General features: G+C 45.1%; 2 protein-coding genes across 5 annotated transcripts in view; both read left to right on the forward strand.

Moving 5' to 3' along the window:
- The window catches only part of ASAP2 (ArfGAP with SH3 domain, ankyrin repeat and PH domain 2), a 146,207-nt gene that overhangs the window by 93,664 nt on the left and 25,278 nt on the right, over positions 1 to 27,265 (forward strand). For all 4 annotated transcript variants that reach the window (XM_072143548.1, XM_072143550.1, XM_072143549.1 and 1 more), the window contains 2 exons: positions 17,423 to 17,498; positions 23,545 to 23,631. In XM_072143548.1, coding sequence (XP_071999649.1) covers positions 17,423 to 17,498; positions 23,545 to 23,631 — 163 coding nt within the window. The remainder of the gene's footprint in view (positions 1 to 17,422; positions 17,499 to 23,544; positions 23,632 to 27,265) is intronic.
- LOC140122554 (isoamyl acetate-hydrolyzing esterase 1 homolog) overlaps positions 2,935 to 27,265 on the forward strand; it is a 92,108-nt gene continuing 67,777 nt past the window's right edge. The window contains exon 1 of the mRNA XM_072143553.1: positions 2,935 to 2,943. The gene's annotated coding sequence lies outside the window, so the exon portion shown is untranslated. The remainder of the gene's footprint in view (positions 2,944 to 27,265) is intronic.

Raw genomic sequence — 27,265 nt, forward strand, 5'->3', positions numbered from 1 at the left:
TAAAAGTTGATTTTTAAAAGAAAGGAGGCAATGGATAAACAGATATAAGAAGATTGCCACTGTAATGGTGCCTGGATCTATGAATAAGTGTCTCTGGTTTATCAAGATGGATTTTGATGGTAGATTTCCTTTAAAGGACACCTGTCATCAGGTCTGTGTCACTAGTCCTGTCACCTCTTCCTGTTGGAGCAGCTCACAAGGATCCCATCCCAGCCTTTATGTAGTTATTTCATACATTAATCATTGTAAAATCATCTATTTTTTATCATGTAAATGAGGCTGGTCACATGGTCAGAGGCAGTGATGTCACCCCTGTTACCCCTCCCCTCTCCTCCCCATGCTCATGTCTGTGTGTAATGTATAGTAAAGCATGGCTAGTGTGTGTGTGCTGCATCTGCTGACATGCTGCATCCTCCTAATATACAGAGACACAGACATCAGCTACACATGAATCTGACATGTTCTGCTGTAACATGGCTGCCCGGAGCTGCTGTATCTCTCCTAAACACACACACACACACAGGCTGCAGGGGGCGTGGCCACCAGCACCAGGAAGCACATCATTATACAGCCTCACATCATTATACAGGCTGTCAGTCAAGCACTGGGGGTGTGGCTGTACCTCCCACTCATGAATAGAGTGGACAGCTTGAATATGCTAATGCTTCATTGGACATTTCACAGGTCATTTGCATACAGCTTTAGGACCTCATTGCTTAGGTTTACAGGCATGTAGAGGGACAATGAAGGGACAGAGGCAATGCTCTCTAATGGCAGTTTATGAAAATATATCTAGTTTAGGGGGGTTATTTTGCATGACGGGTTCTCTTTAAGGAAAAAGTAATAATTTGTCTCCAAAATGTTTGCACATAAGGATATTAGAGGGCACCAGGGGCATGTTAAAAGCACCACAGATCCTCTTTTTCTTTCTCAGTTCTCAGTGAAGATGTGAAACCTGTTGTGAAGATCAGGGAGAGCGGATAGCAGAAGGTGTCTGTATCCCGCAGAGTCTCCTATTATTTAATGGCAGCAGTTACGTGAGAAATCTTCTGATATGTGAATCTTTCACCTGTGTGAAGACACGTTTAAAAATAACCTGGTGTGACTGGTTATTAATAGGACAGAGAAATATCAGAGATGGAACTGCATTTCCTTGTCCATCATAAATCCACCACTTGTCATTCCTTTAACTTTTATTTTAGAGTTTTACAAGACGAGAGAAGGTGAGGGCTGGTGGTAGGATAACAAGGGATTGCTGTAGAACCAGAGCCCTGAGATGCTCTGGTAACGCCCCACAAAGCACTTCAGCCTCGTTTGCATATTGCTGAAGTGTAGTTTATTAGGGAAAGAGAACAAAGATATGGGTGGCATGAGTCCTATGTAGTCCTATGTAACACAGCAGTTACTTTAGGTAGGTAAAATTAAAAAAAATTTTCCATGAATTCTGGAAAACCTGTGGGGCCGGGCATGGTTGCCAACATAAGACAGGTTAGTAACGTTTGCCGGTGGTCAAGAGACCCGCTTCGGCCAGTCATTGGCCTACTTGGAGGTCCAAGCGGACCCCTGATTGGCTAAAAGTAGTTTCTTGACCTCCAGATCTTTTTGGCCGAGCTGTGATTGATAATCAATACTTTGCCTAGACCACGGAAAGTCACGTGTGACGCGTGAGGAGGTGACATCTTGTGGCCACTGAGGCTGTCAGTGTTAGACCGATAGTAGCTTCCTGAAATTGGTAGTATGTAAGTTGAGGTTTTATGTGGAGATAGAAGTAGCTATCGGGTTCACAATTTGGAGAAATGATGTAGAATATTCAGAATTATTATGGATCTAGTAACACCATGAAGCTGAATCATATCCACACTAAAAAAAACAAACCTTAGTTTCTTGTAATTGTCTGTGACACGTAACACAGTGGATGAGTAATGTTTACATGATGCAAGTTCTCACATTCTGTTCATATCATGTGTAATCAATGGGAAACGCTCCGTTATATGAGCAATTATATATGAATATCTATGTATACATTATCATATGGAGATGGAGAAATCCTCACTTATATGTGAAAACATAGAAGTATAGAAAATCCTAGACTTAAAGCCACATTACCTGTTGTCTACTGGGGTGTAAGCGCTGATCAGATATGTATGATGTATCCTAACAACAGGTCATCGGTTGTAGACAACCCCTTTTAATAGGAGTCAGTGGAATCTATCATGTACTCTTAACAATATTGTCAAATATGATTTTACTTAAATACCATAACTTGGTAAATATTCTTCTCTGCTCTCCTATACATATCAGAGAGGCCATGCTCCCGAGATTTCAGACTGGCTTTTCATGGTTCACAGAGAGGGAAAATTTTGGTTTGTTACGTCACCAATTGAAAATGTGCCAATTGTGGATTCCCTTCCCCTAAATTTAGCTCTTTTATAAACAGTCAAAAAACCAAGTTCACTAAAAAAAAATCCTTCTTGTGTAAAACATTTGGGGCTAGCTCAGGCAACAATTTTCACCACAGATTTTCCTGACTTGAAAATCTTTTTTGAGAAATGTGCCCAAAATTCTGTACGGAATCCTTGGTGGTGGACTTGGAATATTGGGTCAAAATTTGTATTGTCATAAATGGTTGTGTGAATGTACCCTAAGAATTCATTACACAGCACACCCCATATACTATCACAGTGGTGGCGAACCTATGGTGTGTGCCACGGAGGGCACGCAGAGCCCTCTCCATGGGCACGCGCACCATCTCCCCTGCCGTCTATATCTTGAATCAATGAAGCTTCGGCCAGCAGGAAAATCTACCGATCGCCGAGCGCTCCAGTGATATCTCTCACTGTAGGCTGCTCTGTGCTCACTAGTGCTGCCTTACACTCTCTTACTCCCTCCCCCTCCTCCCCTGCAGCCCGGAAACACAAGGAGAGAGACAGCCTACAGCAGCCTGTAAAGATAAGTGTAACAGGAGGAGGCAGGAGCTGCTCTGCGTATATGTCACAGGCAGCAGGCAGGCAGCTTTGGGACACTAAACAACTATAGGTCCTTATTGTTTAGTGTCCCAAACTGCCCTGTATGACAGCTTCCCATGGCCACATATATACTGCCCTTGGCCCAGATCTCTTGTCTTGTTGCTGTGCCATGCTGCCAGTGACCCTGGGGTGCACTACACTGCCCTCACTGACAGCAGGGCACAGGTGCCCAGAGCTCAGGACCAAGGGAGATATATATATATATGGCCACAGACGGCTGTCATATGGGGACATTTGATCGAAAATTCACCTGCCTGATTCCATGTAGATTTGTAATTCAGTGCACCCACACTCGCTGTGTGGGGGTAGTGTTCCTCACTGGATGGGGGTAGTGTTCCTCACTGGATGGGGGTAGTGTTCCTCACTGGATGGGGGTAGTGTTCCTCACTGGATGGGGGTAGTGTTCCTCACTGGATTGGGGGTAGTGTTCCTCACTGGATTGGGGGTAGTGTTCCTCGCTGGATGGGGGTAGTGTTCCTCACTGGATTGGGGGTAGTGTTCCTCGCTGGATGGGGGTAGTGTTCCTCGCTGGATGGGGGTAGTGTTCCTCACTGGATGGGGGTAGTGTTCCTCGCTGGATGGGGGTAGTGTTCCTCACTGGATGGGGGGTAGTGTTCCTCGCTGGATGGGGGGTAGTGTTCCTCGCTGGATGGGGGGTAGTGTTCCTCGCTGGATGGGGGGTAGTGTTCCTCGCTGGATGGGGGGTAGTGTTCCTCGCTGGATGGGGGGTAGTGTTCCTCGCTGGATGGGGGGTAGTGTTCCTCGCTGGATGGGGGGTAGTGTTCCTCGCTGGATGGGGGGTAGTGTTCCTCGCTGGATGGGGGGTAGTGTTCCTCGCTGGATGGGGGGTAGTGTTCCTCGCTGGATGGGGGGTAGTGTTCCTCGCTGGATGGGGGGTAGTGTTCCTCGCTGGATGGGGGGTAGTGTTCCTCGCTGGATGGGGGGTAGTGTTCCTCGCTGGATGGGGGGTAGTGTTCCTCGCTGGATGGGGGGTAGTGTTCCTCGCTGGATGGGGGGTAGTGTTCCTCGCTGGATGGGGGGTAGTGTTCCTCGCTGGATGGGGGGTAGTGTTCCTCGCTGGATGGGGGGTAGTGTTCCTCGGTGGATGGGGGGGTAGTGTTCCTCGGTGGATGGGGGGGTAGTGTTCCTCACTGGATGGGGGGTAGTGTTCCTCACTGGATGGGGGGTAGTGTTCCTCACTGGATGGGGGGTAGTGTTCCTCACTGGATGGGGGGTAGTGTTCCTCACTGGATGGGGGGTAGTATTCTCCGCTGTATTTGCTTCTGCTCTGTGATATAATTAGTATGGTGGTATTTATCTTGTTGTACTGGTCATGGTCATCATGTGGCAGTATTATACACTCACCTGCCACTTTATTAAGTACACCATGCTAGTAACGGGTTGGACCCCCTTTTGCCTTCAGAACTGCCTCAATTGAAGCCTCAGAACTGCCAAAATTGTAGCCTCAGTTTCCTGTTCTTAGCTGAAAGGAGTGGCACCCGGTGTGGTCTTCTGCTGCTGTAGCCCATCTGCCTCAGTACGACGTACTGTGCGTTCAGAGATGCTCTTCTGCCTACCTTGGTTGTAACGGGTGGCGATTTGAGTCACTGTTGCCTTTCTATCAGCTCGAACCAGTCTGCCCATTCTCCTCTGACATCAACAAGGCATTTCCGCCCACAGAACTGCCGCTCACTGGATGTTTTTTCTTTTTCGGACCATTCTCTGTAAACCCTAGAGATGGTTGTGCGTGAAAATCCCAGTAGATCAGCAGTTTCTGAAATACTCAGACCAGCCCTTCTGGCACCAACAACCATGCCACGTTCAAAGGCACTCAAATCACCTTTCTTCCCCATACTGATGCTCGGTTTGAACTGCAGGAGATTGTCTTGACCATGTCCACATGCCTAAATGCACTGAGTTGCCGCCATGTGATTGGCTGATTAGAAATTAAGTGTTAACGAGCAGTTGGACAGGTGTACCTAATAAAGTGGTCGGTGAGTGTATGTCCCTTATAGAGGGGGATTGTCGGTAATTATAGGCTCAATAGCCGGGTTGGCACTCTGCAATGATAGCGTAGACTTTGGTTTGCAGTTTGGGCACTTGGTCTCTAAAAGGTTCGCCATCACTGTACTATCAGGACTATATAAAGACTCATTCAGTTGTATTTTGGCACCATATATGGCTGATTTAGTTCACTTAACCGTGTTGTGATAAGATCTCAGACTTTTTTCTAGATTTGTAGACCCACAGACGACTTAAGTGTATTAAATAATGCATAATGCTGAGAACACAATGGGCTGCCTCTGTTGCAAGTGTCACAATTATCGATTTAATAACAATCTTGGAGCAGTTCTTTAAAACTTGGCAGCGCCTTCTGTTTTCTACTTTAGTTCATTAAAAATGTTGGAATATGAATGATATCAGATACTGTAGCGCATTACATGACTTTTCTCTTATGGGAGCTAATGCCCCTGTTTAGTACATGAAAGGGCCTAGCTATAACTGCTGCTCACAAAACGTTAGGGATATTTGGCTAGTGGGTGAAATTTTAGGATGAACCTAAGATGCACTGTTTAATGTGACCCTTCTCTAATCTTGTGGATTCACATGTTCCGCTGTTCAGGGTTTCATAACTTTTTGCACAACCTTCTGTTCTCTAACAAGGAACTTAAAGGGGTTTTTCCACAAAACAAGTTATGCCCTGTACTGTGGAGAGGACCTAACATGCTGATTGGGGGGGTCTCAGTCATGATCACAAAAACAGGGTGTCAGGGTGTCTTCCTCCCCGATATGAGCAGAGCAGCTGGCCGTGTATGGCCGGGTGCCCCATTCTTCTCTCTAGGTCTGACGGAGATTGCAGAGCGCCTTGCTCCGGAATCCCTGTCAACGCCTTAAAAATGTACGGGGCAGCCTGTAAATGCATTTCTTGCTGCTCTGCTCATCTCGGAGAGCAACAAGGGGCCTGACTGAGATACATCGGACCCCATGTTCTAGTGATCCGTGGGGGTCCCATCACTGAGACCCCCCACTGATCAGCAAGTTAGGCCCTATCCTGTGGATAGGGCCTAACTTGTTTCGTGGGAAAACCCTTTTAATGGGAAAATTCACAATAGATGTTTCATCCATGAGTTGCCCAATAGATTTCCTGGTTCAGTTAGAATTGTTTTTAAAACAGTCCTCCTCATCATACTGTTCAGTTTTTTGAAACTGATAAGACCATGAAGAGACAAAGACGACAATTGATCATTACGATACTAAAAGGGGTTGTCCGACGTCCCTGTTTGGAGCCGTGTCGCTGTTTGTTTACAAGGACACAACACCTCTGCTCCGACAACCTCCGGCTGCCTGGCATGCCCACCCATCCCCTGTCCCATCGCTATATCAGTATTTACTACTTAGGCTTTGCTCTAAGATTTGAGAGGAAGCCTCCTGCCTCTGAAACTAAAATTTTAGCTCCGTTCATCTAATTGTTAGCAATACCCCCTCCTCTTTTGTCACTATAATAAGACCAAGCAAATGAGCAGCGACTGAGGCATGTATAATTGATTGGTGCCTGTCCTTCATGTCTCATAGTAGATTAAGGTCTTTCACACCCAGTACTAAATCTGCATATTACTACAGATGCCTGTTATGTAATTGCCATGTATTGCTTTATTATTAATTGGTGTTGCTTTGAATTTTTTTTTCTTTTCTCTTTATTACATTTTACGCCTTTTTCTAATTTAAGGAAACCAATTGCATATGTTGTGATCACAAATTATCTGAGAATTGCTACACACAAAGAAGTCACCGCACAGTGTTCCCACTTAGTTAATTATATGTCAGAACGAAATGAAATCCTACTGTGAAAACATGAGTATAAAAACCTCACAGAAATTTAATTAGGCTTGTTTATTTATGGAGCTATAATGCTGCCGTACGGCTTTATGTCCCCATTGTTGAATGTGTGAGGAAAGTATGTGGCCATTCATTATTAGAAAGTTCTATTTTTTTCAATGGATTTACTATTTCCATGTGTGGTGCATAAATACAATCATTTCTGTGAGCAGGGAGCAGCAGCTCCTCCCCTCCGACCAGAAACAAACAACATACGGATTCATAAGGCTTATCAGCACATGGAGAGGAGGCAGCCATTGCAGCAATGAGGTAATCTGAGGGCTATAGCAAAGAAACTACTGAATATAGGTAATAAAGGTTATGGGAAAAGTTGTTTTACATGCCAAGAGCTATCGATTTGTGAAAAATCAAAAACCTTTTACAGTTAATCTTTAAGAAATAATATTCTTAATGCAGCGTGAAGATTTTACTTTAAAGAGACCGCATCATCAAAATGGGACTTGCGGTACTTGAATCCGAATTTAGGCTGAACACATTTCTGCTGATGTTTATTATAAATTTTTCACAACTCTGTAAAAGAAAAACTGTCCAGTGGTTTTCACGCTAAGCCTTATAATAGTCTAACACTTGTTGTCCTGTACATTATTCTGATGACTTTTCAGCAGTCACCTCATTATCAGCCCAGTCGGGATGACAATGACGGATAACATCTCTATTATAGGATCTACATTTCACAAGTGGTGACATTCACAGATTATATACTCCCCCTTCCCATACATTGATCTATTCATAGTCGGAGCATGCCTTAAAAAAAAAAACCATAGGCCATCTGTGGGGTATGTGGCTGCTGTAAAGTATCTTTCTAAATGCTATTCACAGCAGCAGCTCAAACAAAATGGCTGCCTACATAATCATTTACACATAATGTAATCATAAAAATATATAACTCAATATAAAACTCACAAATAAAAATTGTTCACAATAAAGGATTTCACAATGACTCACTTTTTTTAAGCTTCTGCTTTCTTTGTTTCATAAAAACAGAGGTTCATGTCCGTTTTATTCCTCTATCGTTAATTACTATTTATCAACTTAACTAGCTTCCAAAATAGCTTGGATTTTGCTGTTTTGTTGGGGTCCAGTATTTGGTTAGAGTTGGGGCCCACCGGAGAATCGTCTGATCCTCCGGTGGGCAAGTCAGACACTTCTTGGTGACAATAAGTATTTCATGTCTTATATACTAGGCAGGAATGAATTTTAAATATTCATTTGCAGAGAACTTGTCCTCATCTGCCGGAGGTGAACAGAAGATGTCTTGTGCAACAAGCTGAACAATTCCTATAATATTCACCGCCACCTGTGTTTTAATTACAAAACATGCAGTTTATAGCGAACAAGCAGCCAACAATTCTGTACACAAAGGCCGTTACTTTAGCTTGTAATTACTGTGTCTAATAAGGCAAATCCTTGTAGAGTGAGGGGTGATCGAAGGGGCGTCCAACTCCCTTTATTACCCCACGCTTGTCATAGTCATCTCCAATTACAATTCCACGTACAAATGTCCATTGGCGATAGTGATGTCACAGGTGCTCAAGAAATACACAGGTCAACTAACCAGCTTTACCTTGGCATCAATATTCTAAATTTTTTTTTTTAAACTATTTCTAAAAGTGTTCATATGAGTTGTCCAGGATTTCCCACAAAACTCCATGACCGTCAAGTGTATGTTCACATATGAAACTGCATTGATACGGCATCAAAACTGAAATATTGGGATATGTTAGAACATTGCAATTGTAAAAACAGCATCCATATAAGAAAAAACACATGACGGACCCTTGCAGACAAATGTATGGGGGCTGGCGCCATAGTCGCACAATTTGCAGCTGGATCACGGCCCCCATATGGCACCCAGTCATGGTGTGGCGAGCACACGCTGTCTCACCAAGCTGACCGAGCTGGGCAGCTGTATCGCAAAATTTAGGAGGTGTTCAATATTTTGGCGTTTCTGCGGTACAAACGCTTGGCTTTCAATGGAAAGCGAAGGGCTGAGGAGTGCTCACCCCTCCTGTCTCCTGCACGCGACTGTGTCCTCACCCAGGCTACATGTGCACGGAGCCTAAAGTGTATGATTCAAAAACACATGAACTCAACGTGTTTGAATACACCCTTAGGGTGATGCCACATATGGCGTTTAGAACCAGTTTTTGTTACGTTTTTAAGCAGTCTGTCAAAAAACGCATGCGTTTTTGACCAGTTTTAATTAAGATAATTGGTAAAAAAATGCAAGCTTTTTCAAAAACGGACTGCTTAAAAATGGACCAAAAACGGGTTCAAAACGCCATGTATGGCATCACCCTTAGGCCCCTTACACTGGCGAGTGTGCTAGCCGAAACGCCCGGCCTCAACTCTACATGTCAGTTCATTTCCAGTTTTCGGGATTGGGGCCCAGACCTAGCGCTAACACTAGTGTGTATGTGGCCTCACAATGCTTTTAAAAACTGCATAAGTGTGTGTTAAAATGTATTTAGGAGTACTTTTCCACATCTTTGTAACCAAAAATTAAGAGGCAGCTGAACTGTAGGATCAGACTACGCAAAGTTTCATTGCAGTCTGTTACCGTGGAGACCTATTGGCCTGAACGAGACACAGAATGTAAAATAGGACCTGATATTGGCACAATAAAACAAACAATAAATAGGACAATAGTGTTTACATTTTCCGTATTTGTTCACCCATGCTATAGAAATTTTTAAAAAAAGGATTGCATCTACTGCTTTTTTTTTTGGGGGGGGGGGGGGGGGGCATTGCCAAACATTACAAAGACACATGCCCCTATCTTTTAGACGATTTTTACCTCTTTCCACACTGGTCTGCATTCTGTAACCTATACCATTTGCCTGACTATTGTGCCATTGGCTATGTAGCTATGTGACATTGTCTGCAGAACATGTTGCAGCTGCCTGGTTATTACCCTGGTTCCCCTTCCCCACAGTCACTGATGACCGTGGTTATACCACTGTGGTTTTATATTACAGCAACCCAATCATTATTGTATGGGATTGCTTTAATTGTTTTGTCTACTTGACTGCAGATAGTAATTGATCAGCGCATTGGGCGCCCTCAGGCAGCGTAGAGGAGCATTAGCAACACTCATCAATACACAGTAATACTGTCAATTCTAATACACTATCAGGCACCTACCGGCCTCCTCTGCCCCCAAACACTTAGCGCCTGCTTTTAAAGAGATTAGATTTTTCTCCTCTCCTCCTCTCTTCAATTATCGTTGGCTTTTTAGTAAATCCAATTCTGCTGCTGCGATTCTAAACTGGAAATCTAATCACATAAATGGATCTGATAATCGGATCAGTGTATCTGTGATTTACTGCATGCTGCCGGTACTGCCAGAGGAAACGCTGGAAAAAAGTAACTTCAATTTTTATATATATATTTTTTTCTTCCTTTGGCATGGATTGTTGTGTACATCTGTGTTATACCATGGGATAGCCCAAAATCCAGCAGCTCTATCTTCTGGCGGCTTACTTGATCAGCCCCGGCTACTTGATTAACTCTTTATTGGTCATTTGACTTCACAGTTGCATTACAGGTCAAAGACAGCCTTCTATTGTATATACTCAAATATAAGCCAATCTGTTTATAAGCCTAGGCACCTAATTTTACCACTAAATAGTGGGAAAACGTATTGAGTGGGAAATGCATTGGTCACAGCCCCCCCCCTCCAGTAACGTAATGCCCAGCAGCCTCCCCATTAATAAAATGCCCAGCAACCTCCGCTAGTAATGTAATGCCCATGCAGCCTCCCACTGTATTGTAATGCTCAGCAGCCTAGTAATGTAATGCCCAGCAACCTTTCGCTAGTAATGTAATGCCCAGCAGCCTCCCACTGTAATGTAATGCCCAGCAGCCTCCCACTGTAATGTAATGCCCATGCAGCCTCCCACTGTAATGTAATGCCCATGCAGCCTCCCACTGTAATGTAATGCCCATGCAGCCTCCCACTGTAATGTAATGCCCATGCAGCCTCCCACTGTAATGTAATGCCCATGCAGCCTCCCACTGTAATGTAATGCCCATGCAGCCTCCCCCAGTAATGTAATGCCCATGCAGCCTCCCACTGTAATGTAATGCCCATGCAGCCTCCCACTGTAATGTAATGCCCATGCAGCCTCCCACTGTAATGTAATGCCCATGCAGCCTCCCACTGTAATGTAATGCCCATGCAGCCTCCCCTAGTAATGTAATGCCCATGCAGCCACCCACTGTAATGTAATGCCCATGCAGCCTCCCCCAGTAATATACTGCCCAGCAACCTCTGCTAGTAATGTAATGCCCAGCAGCCTCCCTCAGTGATGTAATACCCAGCAGCCTCCCTCAGTGATGTAATACCCAGCAGCCTCCTGCAGTGATGTAATACCCAGCAGCCTCCTGCAGTGATGTAATGCCCAGCAGCCTCCCCCAGTGATGTAATGCCCAGCAGCCTCCCCCAGTAATGTAATGCCCAGCAGCCTCCCCCAGTGATGTAATGCCCAGCAGCCTCCCCCAGTAATGTAATGCCCAGCAGCCTCCCACAGTAATGTAATGCCCAGCAGCCTCCCCCAGTAATGTAATGCCCAGCAGCCTGCCCCAGTAATGTAATGCCCAGCAGCCTCCCACAGTAATGTAATGCCCAGCAGCCGTCCACAGTAATGTAATGCCCAGCAGCCTGCCCCAGTAATGTAATGCCCAGCAGCCTCCCACAGTAATGTAATGCCCAGCAGCCTCCCACAGTAATGTAATGCCCAGCAGCCTCCCACAGTAATGTAATGCCCAGCAGCCTGCCCCAGTAATGTAATGCCCAGCAGCCTCCCCCAGTAATGTAATGCCCAGCAGTCTCCCCCAGTAATGTAATGCCCAGCAGCCTCCCCCAGTTATCTAATGCCCCATTCCCCTCCCTTCCCCACAGGGAGCCCCTAGCCTCTGATTGATTGGATACTACAGCACTCATGGAGAGGGGGAGGGGCAAAGGAGCAGTTCAGTTCAGAGAGCTAAGAGCTCAGCAGGGTTAGGATGTGATTTTGAGCATGAAGGAGTGGTACTTGTATGAGTTGAAGAAACAAAGTAACACTTGGCAGCATTTTTTCATTATGTGCTCTGAGCTGCATGCAAATTATTGAATACCGAACAAATCGGAGACACCCAGCTGTAGACATCCTGTATCATGGTACTTACCTCTGATCAGTATACCGCAAGATAACTAGATGGCTGCATAAGATATCTTGGATACGACCCAGGGGTTGGGTACTGTTTCTCATTAAAGATACAAAGTGTTGTAGGGAGACGTGAAGCAGTGCATCATGGGTAAAAAAAAATAATGCAGATTAACTTATAGGATCTGAACCGGAAAAATTCCCTATGCTTAGGCCAGCACTGAGCATACATCCAAAGTGCATTTACTGTGATGGACCCGGTCTGTGTTATATTATTATTATTGCTGAGGTGTCCCCGGAAGTAAGGTTTCCTATGTGCCTTACTATGAAACCACAAGTCTTGTTGTATTTGTCACTAGATATGTCTGTTTCCTGCTTAGAATATTGTGGTATGTCATCGCTGAAACCACAAGTACATAATACTGGATGTATTACTTTATGTGACTAATGGGAGATAACGCTGCCTGGTAATGCTATATTACTGGAAAGCTGAGCAGTAACTACTGTGCTATCTATACTGACCTAAGGTGGCAAACTGAACACTTCACTATATAGAGGTCCGTATCGCCGGGGGAATTATTTATTGACGGGCCTTTGTGCATTGAAACCTAAAGTCTACGTTTGAATCTAACCTAAAATTGTTAAAGGAGATGTACCATCATACTTCAAGCATGATAAACCAGGGGCACTGTGACTTTGGTAGTTTTCTTATATTTGTTATCCATGGTCTCATTCCTTCTAAAAATCAAAATTAAGCTAATGAACCAGAAGTGCTATGGTAAGCGTTACCATGATGCAGCTTCACAGGATGTTACACTGTTCAGAAACTCTTCCTCCCTCTCGCTGTGTGATAAAACTCTCTTCTGCCGTGAGATTGCAGCAGTGTAACAGCCTGTGAAGCACAGAGGGGCTCTGGTAATGCCCCCTGAGCCCTTCTGGCCCATTAGCATAATTTTCAAAGTTGATTTTTGAAGGAAGGAGGCCATGGATAACAAGTACAAGATTATCATCTCAGTAACAGTGCTTGGATCTATGATTTAGTGTCCCTGGTTTATCATGCTAGATATTGATGCTAGATTTCCTTTAAAGAGAACCCGTCATGCAAAATAACCCCCCTAAACTAAATATATTTTCATAAACTGCCATTAGAGAGCATTGTCTCTATCCCTTCATTGTCCCTCTACATGCCTGTAAACCTAAGCAATGAGGTCCTAAAGCTGTATGCAAATGACCTGTGAAATGTCCAATGAAGCATTAGCATATTCAAGCTGTCCACTCTATTCATGAGTGGGAGGCACAGCCACACCCCCAGTGCTTGACTGACAGCCTGTATAATGGTGTGAGGCTGTATAATGATGTGCTTCCTGGTGCTGGTGGCCACGCCCCCTGCAGCCTGTGTGTGTATAGGAGAGATACAGCAGCTCCAGGCAGCCATGTTACAGCAGCACATGTCAGATTCATGTGTAGCTGATGTCTGTGTCTCTCACCTGTATATTAGGAGGATGCAGCATGTCAGCAGATGCAGCACACACACTTACTATACATTACACACAGACATGAGCAGGGGGAGGAGAGGGGAGGGGTAACAGGGGTGACATCACTGCCTCTGACCATGTGACCAGCCTCATTTACATGATAAAAAATAGATGATTTTACAATGAATAATGTATGAAATAACTAGATAAAGGCTGGGATGGGATCCTTGTGAGCTGCTCCAACAGGAAGAGGTGACAGGACAAGTGACACAGACCTGATGACAGGTGTCCTTTAAAGAGAACTCTTCATGGTAATTTGGGACACTAAACCACCCACAGGTCCTTATGGACAAGTAGTTAACCTCCCAAATTGCCCTGTATGTTTTTTAAGTAGGTACGGTGCATGTGCATTGAAGCCAGAACATTATCCCAGCTTCACTTGCCACATTGCAGGATGTGGCGCCTGAACCGGATCTTCTGATGGGAGTCCAATGTGTCCTTTTTAATAAAAGATTCTGCCCAAGTTTTAATTTAAAACCACAAATATACGGTAATACAGCTCCCAGATATTTCATAACCTTTTTACCATCACCACATGTACTATAAATATATATAAACTTCCTAAATTTTATGTCATCACTGCAGGCCTAGAGTGCAGTGCTAAAATTTATGGGGGAAGGAGGTACTGGAAATATAGAAATTTTTTTTGTTTTAGGACATTTATAACCTTAAAGAAATCCAGTTTTAGATTTTTTTTTATTCCTACCATATGCCATAAGCAAAACTAAAAGTAAAATTATGCAGATGCCGTTTGAAGATTAAAAAAAAAAAGTAATATACTGTATATACTTGCGAATAAGCTGACCTGAATATAAGCCAAGCCACCTAACTTTACAGCAAAAAAACTGGGAAGACTTTTTTTTATACACTTGCGTTTAACCTTAAAGAAATCCTTTTTAAGATGTTTTTTATTCCTACCATTTGCCATAAGCAGAACGGATAGTAAAATTATGCAAAGATGCTGATTTGAAGATAAAAAAAATATATATGGTATACACGTGCGTATAAGCCAATTTGAATGTAAGTCGAGGCAACTTATTTTGCAGCAAAAACCTGGGAAAACGTATTGACTCAAGAATTATCCTTGGGTGGGAAATACATTGATCACAACCCACCCTCACTGATGAAATGCCCTGCAGCCTCCCCTCACTAGTGAAATGCCCAGCAGCCACCTACTAGTAAAGAGTTGTCCAGCAGCCTCCCTCCAGTAACGAGTTGTCCAGCCGCCTCCCCCCAGTAACGAGTTGTCCAGCCGCCTCCCCCCAGTAACGAGTCGTCCAGCCGCCTCCACCCAGTAACGAGTCGTCCAGCAGCCTCCCCCCAGTAACGAGTCGTCCAGCAGCCTCCCCCCAGTAACGAGTCGTCCAGCAGCCTCCCCCCAGTAACGAGTCGTCCAGCACGCTCCCCCCAGTAACGAGTCGTCCAGCACGCTCCCCCCAGTAACGAGTCGTCCAGCACGCTCCCCCCAGTAACGAGTCGTCCAGCACGCTCCCCCCAGTAACGAGTCGTCCAGCACGCTCCCCCCAGTAACGAGTCGTCCAGCACGCTCCCCCCAGTAACGAGCCGCCCAGCACGCTCCCCCCAGTAACGAGCCGCCCAGCACGCTCCCCCCAGTAACGAGCCGCCCAGCACGCTCCCCCCAGTAACGAGCCGCCCAGCACGCTCCCCCCAGTAACGAGCCGCCCAGCACGCTCCCCCCAGTAACGAGCCGCCCAGCACGCTCCCCCCAGTAACGAGCCGCCCAGCACGCTCCCCCCAGTAACGAGCCGCCCAGCACGCTCCCCCCAGTAACGAGCCGCCCAGCACGCTCCCCCCAGTAACGAGCCGCCCAGCACGCTCCCCCCAGTAACGAGCCGCCCAGCACGCTCCCCCCAGTAACGAGCCGCCCAGCACGCTCCCCCCAGTAACGAGCCGCCCAGCACGCTCCCCCCAGTAACGAGCCGCCCAGCACGCTCCCCCCAGTAACGAGCCGCCCAGCACGCTCCCCCCAGTAACGAGCCGCCCAGCACGCTCCCCCCAGTAACGAGCCGCCCAGCACGCTCCCCCCAGTAACGAGCCGCCCAGCACGCTCCCCCCAGTAACGAGCCGCCCAGCACGCTCCCCCCAGTAACGAGCCGCCCAGCACGCTCCCCCCAGTAACGAGCCGCCCAGCACGCTCCCCCCAGTAACGAGCCGCCCAGCACGCTCCCCCCAGTAACGAGCCGCCCAGCACGCTCCCCCCAGTAACGAGCCGCCCAGCACGCTCCCCCCAGTAACGAGCCGCCCAGCACGCTCCCCCCAGTAACGAGCCGCCCAGCACGCTCCCCCCAGTAACGAGCCGCCCAGCACGCTCCCCCCAGTAACGAGCCGCCCAGCACGCTCCCCCCAGTAACGAGCCGCCCAGCACGCTCCCCCCAGTAACGAGCCGCCCAGCACGCTCCCCCCAGTAACGAGCCGCCCAGCACGCTCCCCCCAGTAACGAGCCGCCCAGCACGCTCCCCCCAGTAACGAGCCGCCCAGCACGCTCCCCCCAGTAACGAGCCGCCCAGCACGCTCCCCCCAGTAACGAGCCGCCCAGCACGCTCCCCCCAGTAACGAGCCGCCCAGCACGCTCCCCCCAGTAACGAGCCGCCCAGCACGCTCCCCCCAGTAACGAGCCGCCCAGCACGCTCCCCCCAGTAACGAGCCGCCCAGCACGCTCCCCCCAGTAACGAGCCGCCCAGCACGCTCCCCCCAGTAACGAGCCGCCCAGCACGCTCCCCCCAGTAACGAGCCGCCCAGCACGCTCCCCCCAGTAACGAGCCGCCCAGCACGCTCCCCCCAGTAACGAGCCGCCCAGCACGCTCCCCCCAGTAACGAGCCGCCCAGCACGCTCCCCCCAGTAACGAGCCGCCCAGCACGCTCCCCCCAGTAACGAGCCGCCCAGCACGCTCCCCCCAGTAACGAGCCGCCCAGCACGCTCCCCCCAGTAACGAGCCGCCCAGCACGCTCCCCCCAGTAACGAGCCGCCCAGCACGCTCCCCCCAGTAACGAGCCGCCCAGCACGCTCCCCCCAGTAACGAGCCGTCCAGCAGCCTCCCCCCAGTAACGAGCCGTCCAGCAGCTTATATTCATAAGTTATTATATTTAAATATAAAGTTGGTACTTGCTGTGGGGAACACTGGAGTTAAGTGCTAAGTTTATTTTTTTTTATTTATAAACTCGAGTTTAAGCAAAGTGTGGCTAAATTATGTAAAACTAAATTATGTAAACTTATACAATATCTTGCAAAAAACAAGTCCCTTAAAGTGATGCAGAAATAAATGAGAAGACCAGAAAATCCTAATTTTTTTAGGTGAGCAGTCCGTTTACATCCTAGGACCACATTGGAGGTTAGGTCGATGAAATGTCACGGAGGCCAATTGCAGAGATTGGTGGAGGTCTTGCGTTTCATGTTTTGTTACGACTTTGGGATGGCCTCTATTATACCTCGTGTTTACATGATTACATGACAGTGGTCATCCCCTCTCGAGTTGTTCAGGTCAATGTTAAGTGCAGGTCAAGAGAGAAAGACCTTTATTGTAAACCTCATCCGGTTAGCGGTGTGCTATGGACGCAGTGTGGGGGATGTGAATAGTTTTAGATGAGTGGAAAATATTGCGTCTCTTCCTCCCGAATGCTTTGATCAGGGGTCCCAGTGACTGGCGGTGTAATGTGTTATTCTGTATGAACTGTAGAGTCGCTGTCAGGATAATTTATGTTCTTGTATAAAACTGCTTGCTCCGTCGTTTACATTGATGCCTTCCAGATACTCTTGTGACTTCTCCTCACCGGTCTCGTGTTTTTTTTTCCTTTTCAGCTTTTTCCAAGATGGACTGAAAGCTGTCGAAAACCTCAAACCGTCCATCGAGAAACTTTCTACAGATCTGCACACGGTAATTTTGCTGCTTATTTTTTTTATGGAATTGTACAATCGGTAGATAATTGATCTTTTTTTGTGCGCTGGATTCTTGCCATTTTATAATACTGTCAAGATGACCCTTCACATAGATGTAAATGTGTAAAGAAAAAAAAAAACCTCTGTTCTGCTTGACATGAAAGTAACGTACATGTTACTGTGATCTTACAAAGCTGCTGTTTAATTTAATGCAGAACACATGTTGATGGCTGAATCGGAACAAATTCCTTAAAGGCTCATCCTTAGATATATGCATACAATTTTATAATAAATTTTATTTATATAGCGCACACAGATTACGCAGCGCTGCACAAAGCATGTCAAATTGTTCCCTGTCCCCATGGGGCTCACAATCTAAACAACCTAACAGTATGTTTTGGAGTGTGGGAATAAACCAGAGGACCCGGAGGAAACCCACGCAAACACAGAGAGAACATACAAACTCTTTGCAGATGTTGACCTGGGTGGGATTCGAACCCAGGACCCCAGCGCTGCAAGGCAGAAGTGCTACCCACTCAGCCACCGTGCCGCCCTACAATTTATACAGTAAAGTGGTTTTCCGGGAGTTTTATATTAAAATTGTTGGTAGGACATCAATATCAAATTGTTCATTTCACTGCAACCCTCTGTGAGTATATGTCAGTATACAGGGCCGGCTCCAGGTTTTAGTGGGCCCCTGGGCGACAGAGCCCTAGTGGGCCCCCCTTCAGTAGTAACACTGCCCCCCCTACCCCGCGTGGACACATCCCCCCTCCTGTATACACACTGCTACCCTCTCCCCCTGTATACACACTGCTACCCTCTCCCCCTGTATACACACTACTACCCTCTCCCCCTGTATACACACTGCTACCCACTCCCCCTGTATACACACTGCCCCCTCCCCTGCTCCCCCTGTATACACACTGCCCCCTCCCCCTGTATACACACTGCCCCTCCTCCTCCTGTATACACACTGCCCTCCCTCCTCCTGTATACACACTGCCCCCCTCTCCCCCTGTATACACACTGCCCCCCTCTCCCCCTGTATACACACTGCCCCCCTCTCCCCCTGTATACACACTGCCCCCCTCCTCCTGTATACACACTGCCCTCCCTCCTCCTGTATACACACTGCCCTCCCTCCTCCTGTATACACACTGCCCTCCCTCCTCCTGTATACACACTGCCCCCCATGTCTCACCTCACTGATGCAGGTCTCTCTCTGTTGTCACTGCTTTCCCCGGCAAGTCATGTGACCATGACGTCATCGCAGGTCCTTCAGTCTCCTATGCAGCAGCTCCTGCCGGGGAAAGCAGTGAGTGCCTGCAAATGCTCTCATAGCGATCTGTGTCCAGAAGACACAGATCGCTATGAGAGCCGCCCGACACTGCTACAATTGATCTGGGGGCCCGAGTGGGCCCCTCCAGTACCCCGGGGCCCCGGCACTTGCCCGGGTTAGCCGGGTGCTGGCGCCGGGCCTGTCAGTATATATCACAATAGTATAGTGGTGTACAATGATTTTGTTGTTTTTCATTGTGCTACCTCCTGGAGAGTGTGGCGTACGTTCAGTGGAGGCTATGGGGGACGGATGCAACTGTATGGAACCCATCCCTGGCTTCCTCTGAACATATGCTGTGGATGTAACTGGTTTCAAGTCTTTATAGTGTTTCTAATACACACTTTTTTTAAACTTTCCATGTGTCTCCTTTGGTCCTGAGACTTATCTTTGCTTCTTGGGACATGCTCGTTCCCTGACAAGCAGGGAAAACGACTGGTTATCCACAATGATTATGTACCTTGCGTACATTGTAAACACCAGCATATAATGAGCACTTCTATCTTTCTTACTCTTTACCTTTGTAATTTTTTTATATCTGTGCAGCACTTTGCTTTTAGCTATGATCGATGTGCTGCAGCTGCTGTATGTGTGTCACTGCAGAGATCAGATTCCCGAGGGACTTAATTAGGATCTGAAGGTGTTAATTAGGATCCGATCAAAACGTCAGCCTCTGGAATATCATTTATATTTCATAAATATATGAACATATTAGATTAGAGAATTCATTAATAACCCGTTATACATGAAGGAAATGTAACCCATGATGAACAATAAGAGGACTGTCCAGCTGGCTCTTTCTAGCTCTTAATATTTTCAAGATCTCTGCTTGCAGCAAGTGGATGGAAGCTATTTTTTTATAGCTGTAAATGAAAACCTGTACAGATCTAATACTTTTCAGAGATGTGGATGTGTCACTAGACGTTCAGTTTTGGTAATTCTTTGTAAGTGAAACAAAACACAAGCAGTAGTCTATGAGGGTTTACTACAATCCGTAAAGCCCTTTTGTTTACATTTTAAATATACTAACTACTCAGTGATTGGCTGCAACCGAGACAGTTGTTTGAGGGAAAGCTCAGCATGAACCTGGACACCGCCATAATGCAGATCTGTGACTTGGAAGTATCCCTTTAAATTAAACCTACCATTAAAATCAAGTATGATAACCCAGGGACACTTACTGGTACTCATAGATCGAAGCACCATGACTGTGGTAATCCTCGTATATTTGTTATCCATGGTTTCCTTCCTTTAAAAAACAACTTTTATAATATACTAATGTAGCTGAAGGGCTTTGGAGGCATTACCAGAGCCTCTTCTTTCTGCAGCTTCACAGGCTGTTACACTGTGCAGGAGCACTTGCCCTCCACCCACTGTGTGAGATTACAGCAGGCAGAGATGGAAGTGCTGACAGAGCAGAGGGGGAGACAGTGTAACAGCCAGTGAAAATCCAGCACAGAGGACTCTGATAACATCCCCAGGAGCCCTTCGGGCTCATTAACATAATTTTGTAAGTTGATTTTAGAAAGAAGGAGGCCATGGATAACAAATATAACAAGATTACCACAGTCACGGTGCTTGTATGGAGTAAGTTCCCATGGTTTATCATGCTTCATTTTAACGGTAGATTTCCTTTACATAGTAATAGCCTCAGATTTTTTTTTTTTTTTTTTTATACTAATTTCCCAAAAAAATTTTCCTAATGAAATGGCGAATTTGTCCTGCTAAATGATCCTATTCCTGTCACAAACAGTCTTAGCGGAAAATATTGTGTGTCAGCATGGCTCCATACCTCACGTAATGTGGTACTCGCGAATGTTTGTAGAAAAAACAGAAACCCTCCGAGAACAGCTGTGAAAACCGCACTCCTTTCTGATGCCTCCAGTTCATTCCTTCTGATTTCTCAGGTTTCTATTCGTGCAAGGTCAGGGAGTACAGGAGACAAGGGGTAGGAGTACAGGAGACATCTTTACTAATTCATCCTTACCCTCTGGCGGTGGATGCTATGTCTTACGTATATTTTGAAGATAATTTTCCAAATATCTTCAGGAATTCATAGTTTACATTCTGATCAATTTAGCTACTTTCATTTTGGACGTTTGTTGCAATTAATTTACTGTAGTATTTATTGTGAATTACACACAATCTTAATTTTGGCCGAACCAAATTGTGATTAGCCGACCAATGTATATGGATGACAGTGAGGTGCTACAGAGTGATGTTGCCGTAGAGGGATGATACACGCAGTGATGTCTCAGTACAGGAATAATACATACAGTTATGTCACAGCGCAGAGATTAAACACACAGTGAAGTCATAGTACAGGAATAATACACACAATGATGACACAGTACAGGGATACATACAGTGGTGTTACAGTACAGGAATAATCCACAGTGTTGTGGGATTGGTCTGTGGGTGGCTCAGGTCTGGATGACCTGACAGCATCAGGTGTCAGGCTCTAGTTGGCTTTTCATCCATGGGTGCATTGCTTTGCATCCATTTTAAATGTTTTTATCCTTTGCCCTATTGATGTTTGTGATATGTCTATTCTGTTAATAAAATAAATGTTGTCTTTTTGCTACTTGACACATGCTTCTCTGTCTTTGTACAGTACAGAGATAATACACACAGTGCTGTCACAGTACAGGGATAATTCACACAGTGATGTCACAGTACAGGGATAATACACACAGTGATGTCACAGTACAGGGATAATACACACAGTGATGTCACAGTACAGGGATAATACACACAGTGATGTCACAGTACAGGGATAATACACACAGTGATGTCACAGTACAGGGATAATACACACAGTGATGCCACAGTACAGGGATAATACACACAGTGATATGACAGTACAGGGATAATACACACAGCGATGTCACAGTACAGGGATAATACACACAGTGATGTCACAGTACAGGGTTAGTACACACAGTGCTGTCACAGTACAGGGATAATTCACACAGTGATGTCACAGTACAGGGATAATACACACAGTGATGTCACAGTACAGGGATAATACATGCAGTGGTGTCACAGTACAGGGATAATACACACAGTGGTGTCACAGTACAGGGATAATACACACAGTGGTGTCACAGTACAGGGATAATACACACAGTGATGTCATAGTACAGGGATAATACACACAGTGATGTCATAGTACAGGGATAATACACACAGTGATGTCACAGTACAGGGATAATACACACAGTGATGTCACAGTACAGAGATATAATACACACAGTGATGTCACAGTACAGAGATATAATACACACAGTGATGTCACAGTACAGAGATATAATACACACAGTGATGTCACAGTACAGGGATAATACACACAGTGATGTCACAGTACAGGGATAATACACACAGTGATGTCACAGTACAGAGATAATACACACAGTGATGTCACAGTACAGGGATAATACACACAGTGATGTCACAGTACAGGGATAATACACACAGTGATGTCACAGTACAGGGATAATACACACAGTGATGTCACTGTACAGGAATAATACACACAGTGATGTCACTGTACAGGAATAATACACACAGTGATGTCACTGTACAGGAATAATACACACAGTGATGTCACTGTACAGGAATAATACACACAGTGATGTCACTGTACAGGAATAATACACACAGTGATGTCACTGTACAGGAATAATACACACAGTGATGTCACTGTACAGGAATAATACACACAGTGATGTCACTGTACAGGAATAATACACACAGTGATGTCACAGTACAGGAATAATACACAGTGATGTCACGGTACAGAGATTATACACACAGTGATGTCACAGTACAGGGATAATACACACAGTGATGTCACTACAGGAATAATACACAGTGATGTCATGGTACAGAGATTATACACACAGTGATGTTACAGTGCAGAGATTATACACACAGTGATGTTGCAGTGCAGGAATGATACACACAGTAATGTCACAGTACAGAGATAATACACACAGTCATACGCACATTTTATCGTATCAATATGTTGTGACATAGCTGGGATGGAAACAAAGAAAACAGAACCTAATATAGTCCAAGCAGTTCTTGGTTCCATTTAAATAAGGAACATTTTGCCAAAATCTACGAAGGTCACATACATCTAGGTAACATCAACGCAATGTTTAATTGTATTATGATTTTGTTGATGAAGATTTTATTTTCTCTTTTTATTGGATTATTGTCTCCATCTATATGACGTTTAAATTAGTAACAATCGAATACAAATAGAGCAGTTACCATCGGACACTAAGAGAAAATTATTTTACCCGCACGTAAGGACTAGGACCAGTGCTTTGGGTCGTTGGGATTTGCTTGGATCAGGTCATGGCTAAGACGGCCTTTGAGTCCTAAATCTTACACAGCAAATAGGATCTTGTGCTTCAAAGAGCGGCGGCTAGACTGGATTAACGATTCCGAACAATGTCTGTTTATCTGTGGTTTTCTGCTCGTCTTAACCTTGGATAATTTTTCTTCCGTGCAGCTGCTAATGGAAGAGATTTGACTGCGGTGACTATTTTCCAACATGAATATGGAGTCTCTTGGTCCGTCTGCCTCTTGCCCTTTGGGTTTCCTTTTTTTTTCTGCTGAGGGTTGAGAATTTTAGTTTCCTCATAAAACTTGGATTTGATCTTTCTTGTTATTTTTTTTTTTTCTTCTTTTTTAGATGAAACAAGTCCAGGACGAAGAAAGAAAACAACTGAGCCAACTACGAGACATCTTAAAAACTGCACTGCAGGTGGAGCAGAAGGAGGTGAGCTTGTGAGGCTTGGGTGTTTTATCATATTTTGGTGGAGAATCTTCTAGATTAAGATTCAGTTCACACCTGAGTTTAACGCAGCAGCCAGCATCTTTTTTTCCCCATCACTATTATAATGCAAGGCAACCTCCTGTAAATGGAAATCCATATAAAAACAGAAGGTAAACGGAGACTTTGGGGGTCATTTACTAAGAGCCCGATTCGCGGTTTCCTGACGTGTTACCCGAATATTTCCGATTTGCGACGATTTTCCCCTGAATTGCCCCAGGATTTTGGCGCACACGAACGGATTGTGGCGCATCGGCGCTGGCATGTATGCGACGGAAATCGGGGGGTGTGGCCGAACGAAAAAACACAACGGATTCGGAAAAACCGCCACATTTAAAACAAAAAATGTGTCGCGGAGATTGCACTTACCTTCACTCAGCCCGGCTCGGTGTATTCCAGTGCGTTCCAGGGAATTTCAGCACAGCAGCGCCACCTGGTGGACGTCGGAGGAACTGCCTTAATAAATCCCGGCTGGACCCGAATCCAGCGCAGAGAACGTGCCGCTGGATCGCAAATGGACCGGGTAAGTAAATCTGCCCCTTTGTCTTTGTTTCCCCTTCAAAGGGTGCGGTCACATGGTGTGCTTCTTTAAACACATTGAAAACACATACGTTGTGCAGGTTTACCATATGTTTGACTGTTTTGAATCTGTTCTTATTTATTTCTGGAAGTTTAAGCAGCTGTAAAAATGTCAACAAAGCTGCTTACACTTTCAGAAGCTAAGAAAAAAAGATTACAACTGGCCAAACGCATGGTACACATGAAAAAACGCATGCGTTTTCATTGCGGTTAAAGCCACCTAAGACGCAGTGTGTGAACGCACTCTTAAATGAAAGGTTTAACTTCCAACACAGGTGTGAACTGGACTCATGCTCAATTGTGTAGAGAACAAGTTAAAAGAGTATTCTCCGCACATATATAGGGGGTTACCCCATCTTAGGACGACAATGAACACTTTTCTTTCACTTTGATCATTCTTGCCTGCTTATAGCTCCCACAGAAGTGAATGAAGAACGCTACACATTTGTAGCTCCTTCATTGCAGCTATGAAAGAGAGGCAAGGGACAACCATTCTCAAGATATATCGTGTGCCTGTGGATATGCAATAAATTAGAATACCCCTTTTAATGTGGATCCCACCTCTGGAACCTGCACCTTTTTCAAGAACTGGGGTTTCCTGACACCCATCTTGTTGTGATAATGTAGCTGTAGCCCCATGCACATCGCACGTCATGGAAAGGGAATTTGTCAGGGCAATCTGGTACACTATGCCACCCACTTGTGGTTTAGTGTCCCAAATCGCCCTTTAATTTTTCCGGACACAATAAAAAATTAAATACTGCCTATCGAGGAGGCATGAAGCAACACAAATTAGCTCTTCACTGTGCGCAGGCTGTAAGTCCAGTACATGCACAGCGTTTTTAGGGTGGACGCTGCACCACAAATCCACAGCTGTAAATGTGTATGTCTATGTAAGGTAAATTTCTGAGGTATATTTTTACTACTATTGACATTGTTCAGAGCAGTCTATGCCATAATCTGCATAGGAAGGTGTGAATATCATTTACACCATTATTAATATCATTAGATTTTATATTGCTGTAAGCCTCGGAGGGCTTTAGGGTCCCCCATTACCTACCCAGAAATGGTGTAATGCTTTTTCTATTGGGGTTCAATGGCTATGAGGTAATTCCTACACTGTTACTCATAAATGTGTTTTCTCTTTTTCTCACAAATGCTCTAACCTCTTGTGACCGAAGTCTAGAAGAGTAAGTGGGTTAATCTCATTGATATCTTGCAGTGCATGTGTCACTAAAATGTGTTTATCTGCATACTTTGTCCCTGCACATCATCAAGTAGTTTTAGGGACCTTCTGGCTTCCGGAATAATAGTCTTTAATAAGTGCGTAAGTTTTGCTATATATTCAGCTAGACACTTTTTACCCCATTAAACTACTGGCCCTCTCAAGTAGGGTATCAAATCTCCTTTCCATATGCCCTTGATGTTAAATATTGTCAGTTTACTTACAAAAAAATGGCCTCCAAAGTCAGAGGAGAGCAATAAAGACTCATGTTTTAAAGTGAGATGAGTCCCTTTTAGAGGTTGAAGAGGGAGTGTCACTTAAGCCGCCCCTATCCTCAGTTCCATAGAACCTATTAAAATGCTTTTGGTGTCATATTCGAGATAAGAATCTCTACTTTCAGGTACCATCAGGCTACAAAAGTGGATGCAGAAATATATCCAGTTGTGTAATCATATGAGATCTGAAAGATGAGATTCTGCAGCCAAAGTGATTCATTTTGTGCAAAACATGACTCTTTTCTGCTTATTTGCATACAACTTTGGAGGTGATTTTTTCACATTAAATATATTATTATATTACAATATTTTTCAAATAATTTTTGACTTTTTTTTTTCCTACGGACAATAACATTGATGGTGCTGTAAAACCTTGGTATCAGACCTGCTGATATGGCAAAGGGGGTCACTGCAGCTTACACTTTATCTCTTCCACCCTATAATTTTTGTTCATTTTTTATTATGGAGGAAAATGGAGGTTCTTTTTTCTCCAAAAATGGTATGTCATCTGTTATGTAAAAAATGTGCCCATGCTGCATTCGGCTCTTTTCACACTATACACTCTCTCTGCACATTGCACAAAGAAAGCTCCTCACAAAAATGTTTAACATAAACATGGCCTCCCATTATACCGACACAGAACAAAAACATGGTCCACGTCAGGGATGCCTGTGTGGAATAGTAATATATAATACTGTATAAATATTATATAAAATTACATCTATTAAATATACAGGGAAATGGTCTCCATGCGTAGGAAATTGTAGGCCACAATTTAGCCCATAGCAACCAATCAACATTCATCTTTCATTGCATAAGTTGCTTCTGAAAATTGAAAGCTGTCCTGTTATTGGCTGATGGGTAACAAGGCCAGTTTTTTTGCTGTTTACAATACGTATTAGTTTACAGTCGACTTTCTCTCCCCGGCCTTAATCATTTTCATCACTATTATTATAGAAGGAGTTCACACGCCATGTAATACTCTGGTTTGATGTATCTGTATTACTTTAGAACAGACTTAGCAGTCGGTACATATAAGATAGAGTGGCTGGACAATGACAGATGCCCTCCTTAGAAATATTACAGACCGTAGGGATCTCTCTCACGAATGCTCTGCGTCCGGGATCACAGCTATTTAGTCTGCTGACATGAAACGGGGTTAAGTATAGGAAGTGGATAAGCTAGGGTTAACCACATAAAATGAAAGGTCTCTCAGAAGCCGATTTCGGATTATATTACACTGAGGTTTTCAGACGTAGGCAAACAGCTGTGATGTAAAGCCCCTGGGGATAACAGCGACTTCACACTGGAAATTCAGAGGAAGTGTGAAGCTCATGGGAAGCAACAGGCCCCGAATGGGATGTGTAGGTCTTACCTGCAGGAGCCGTCATCTTCTCATCTTTCTCATAAGCACCCTGCAGGTTTCCTGACCGCAGCGCTAATATAGAAAACCTGCCGCCTGTAATAGGATAATATGAGCATATTTATGCCAGACACCTTG

This window comes from Engystomops pustulosus, chromosome 3 (genome assembly GCF_040894005.1).
Source record: "Engystomops pustulosus chromosome 3, aEngPut4.maternal, whole genome shotgun sequence".
NCBI classification, from domain to species: domain Eukaryota; kingdom Metazoa; phylum Chordata; class Amphibia; order Anura; family Leptodactylidae; genus Engystomops; species Engystomops pustulosus.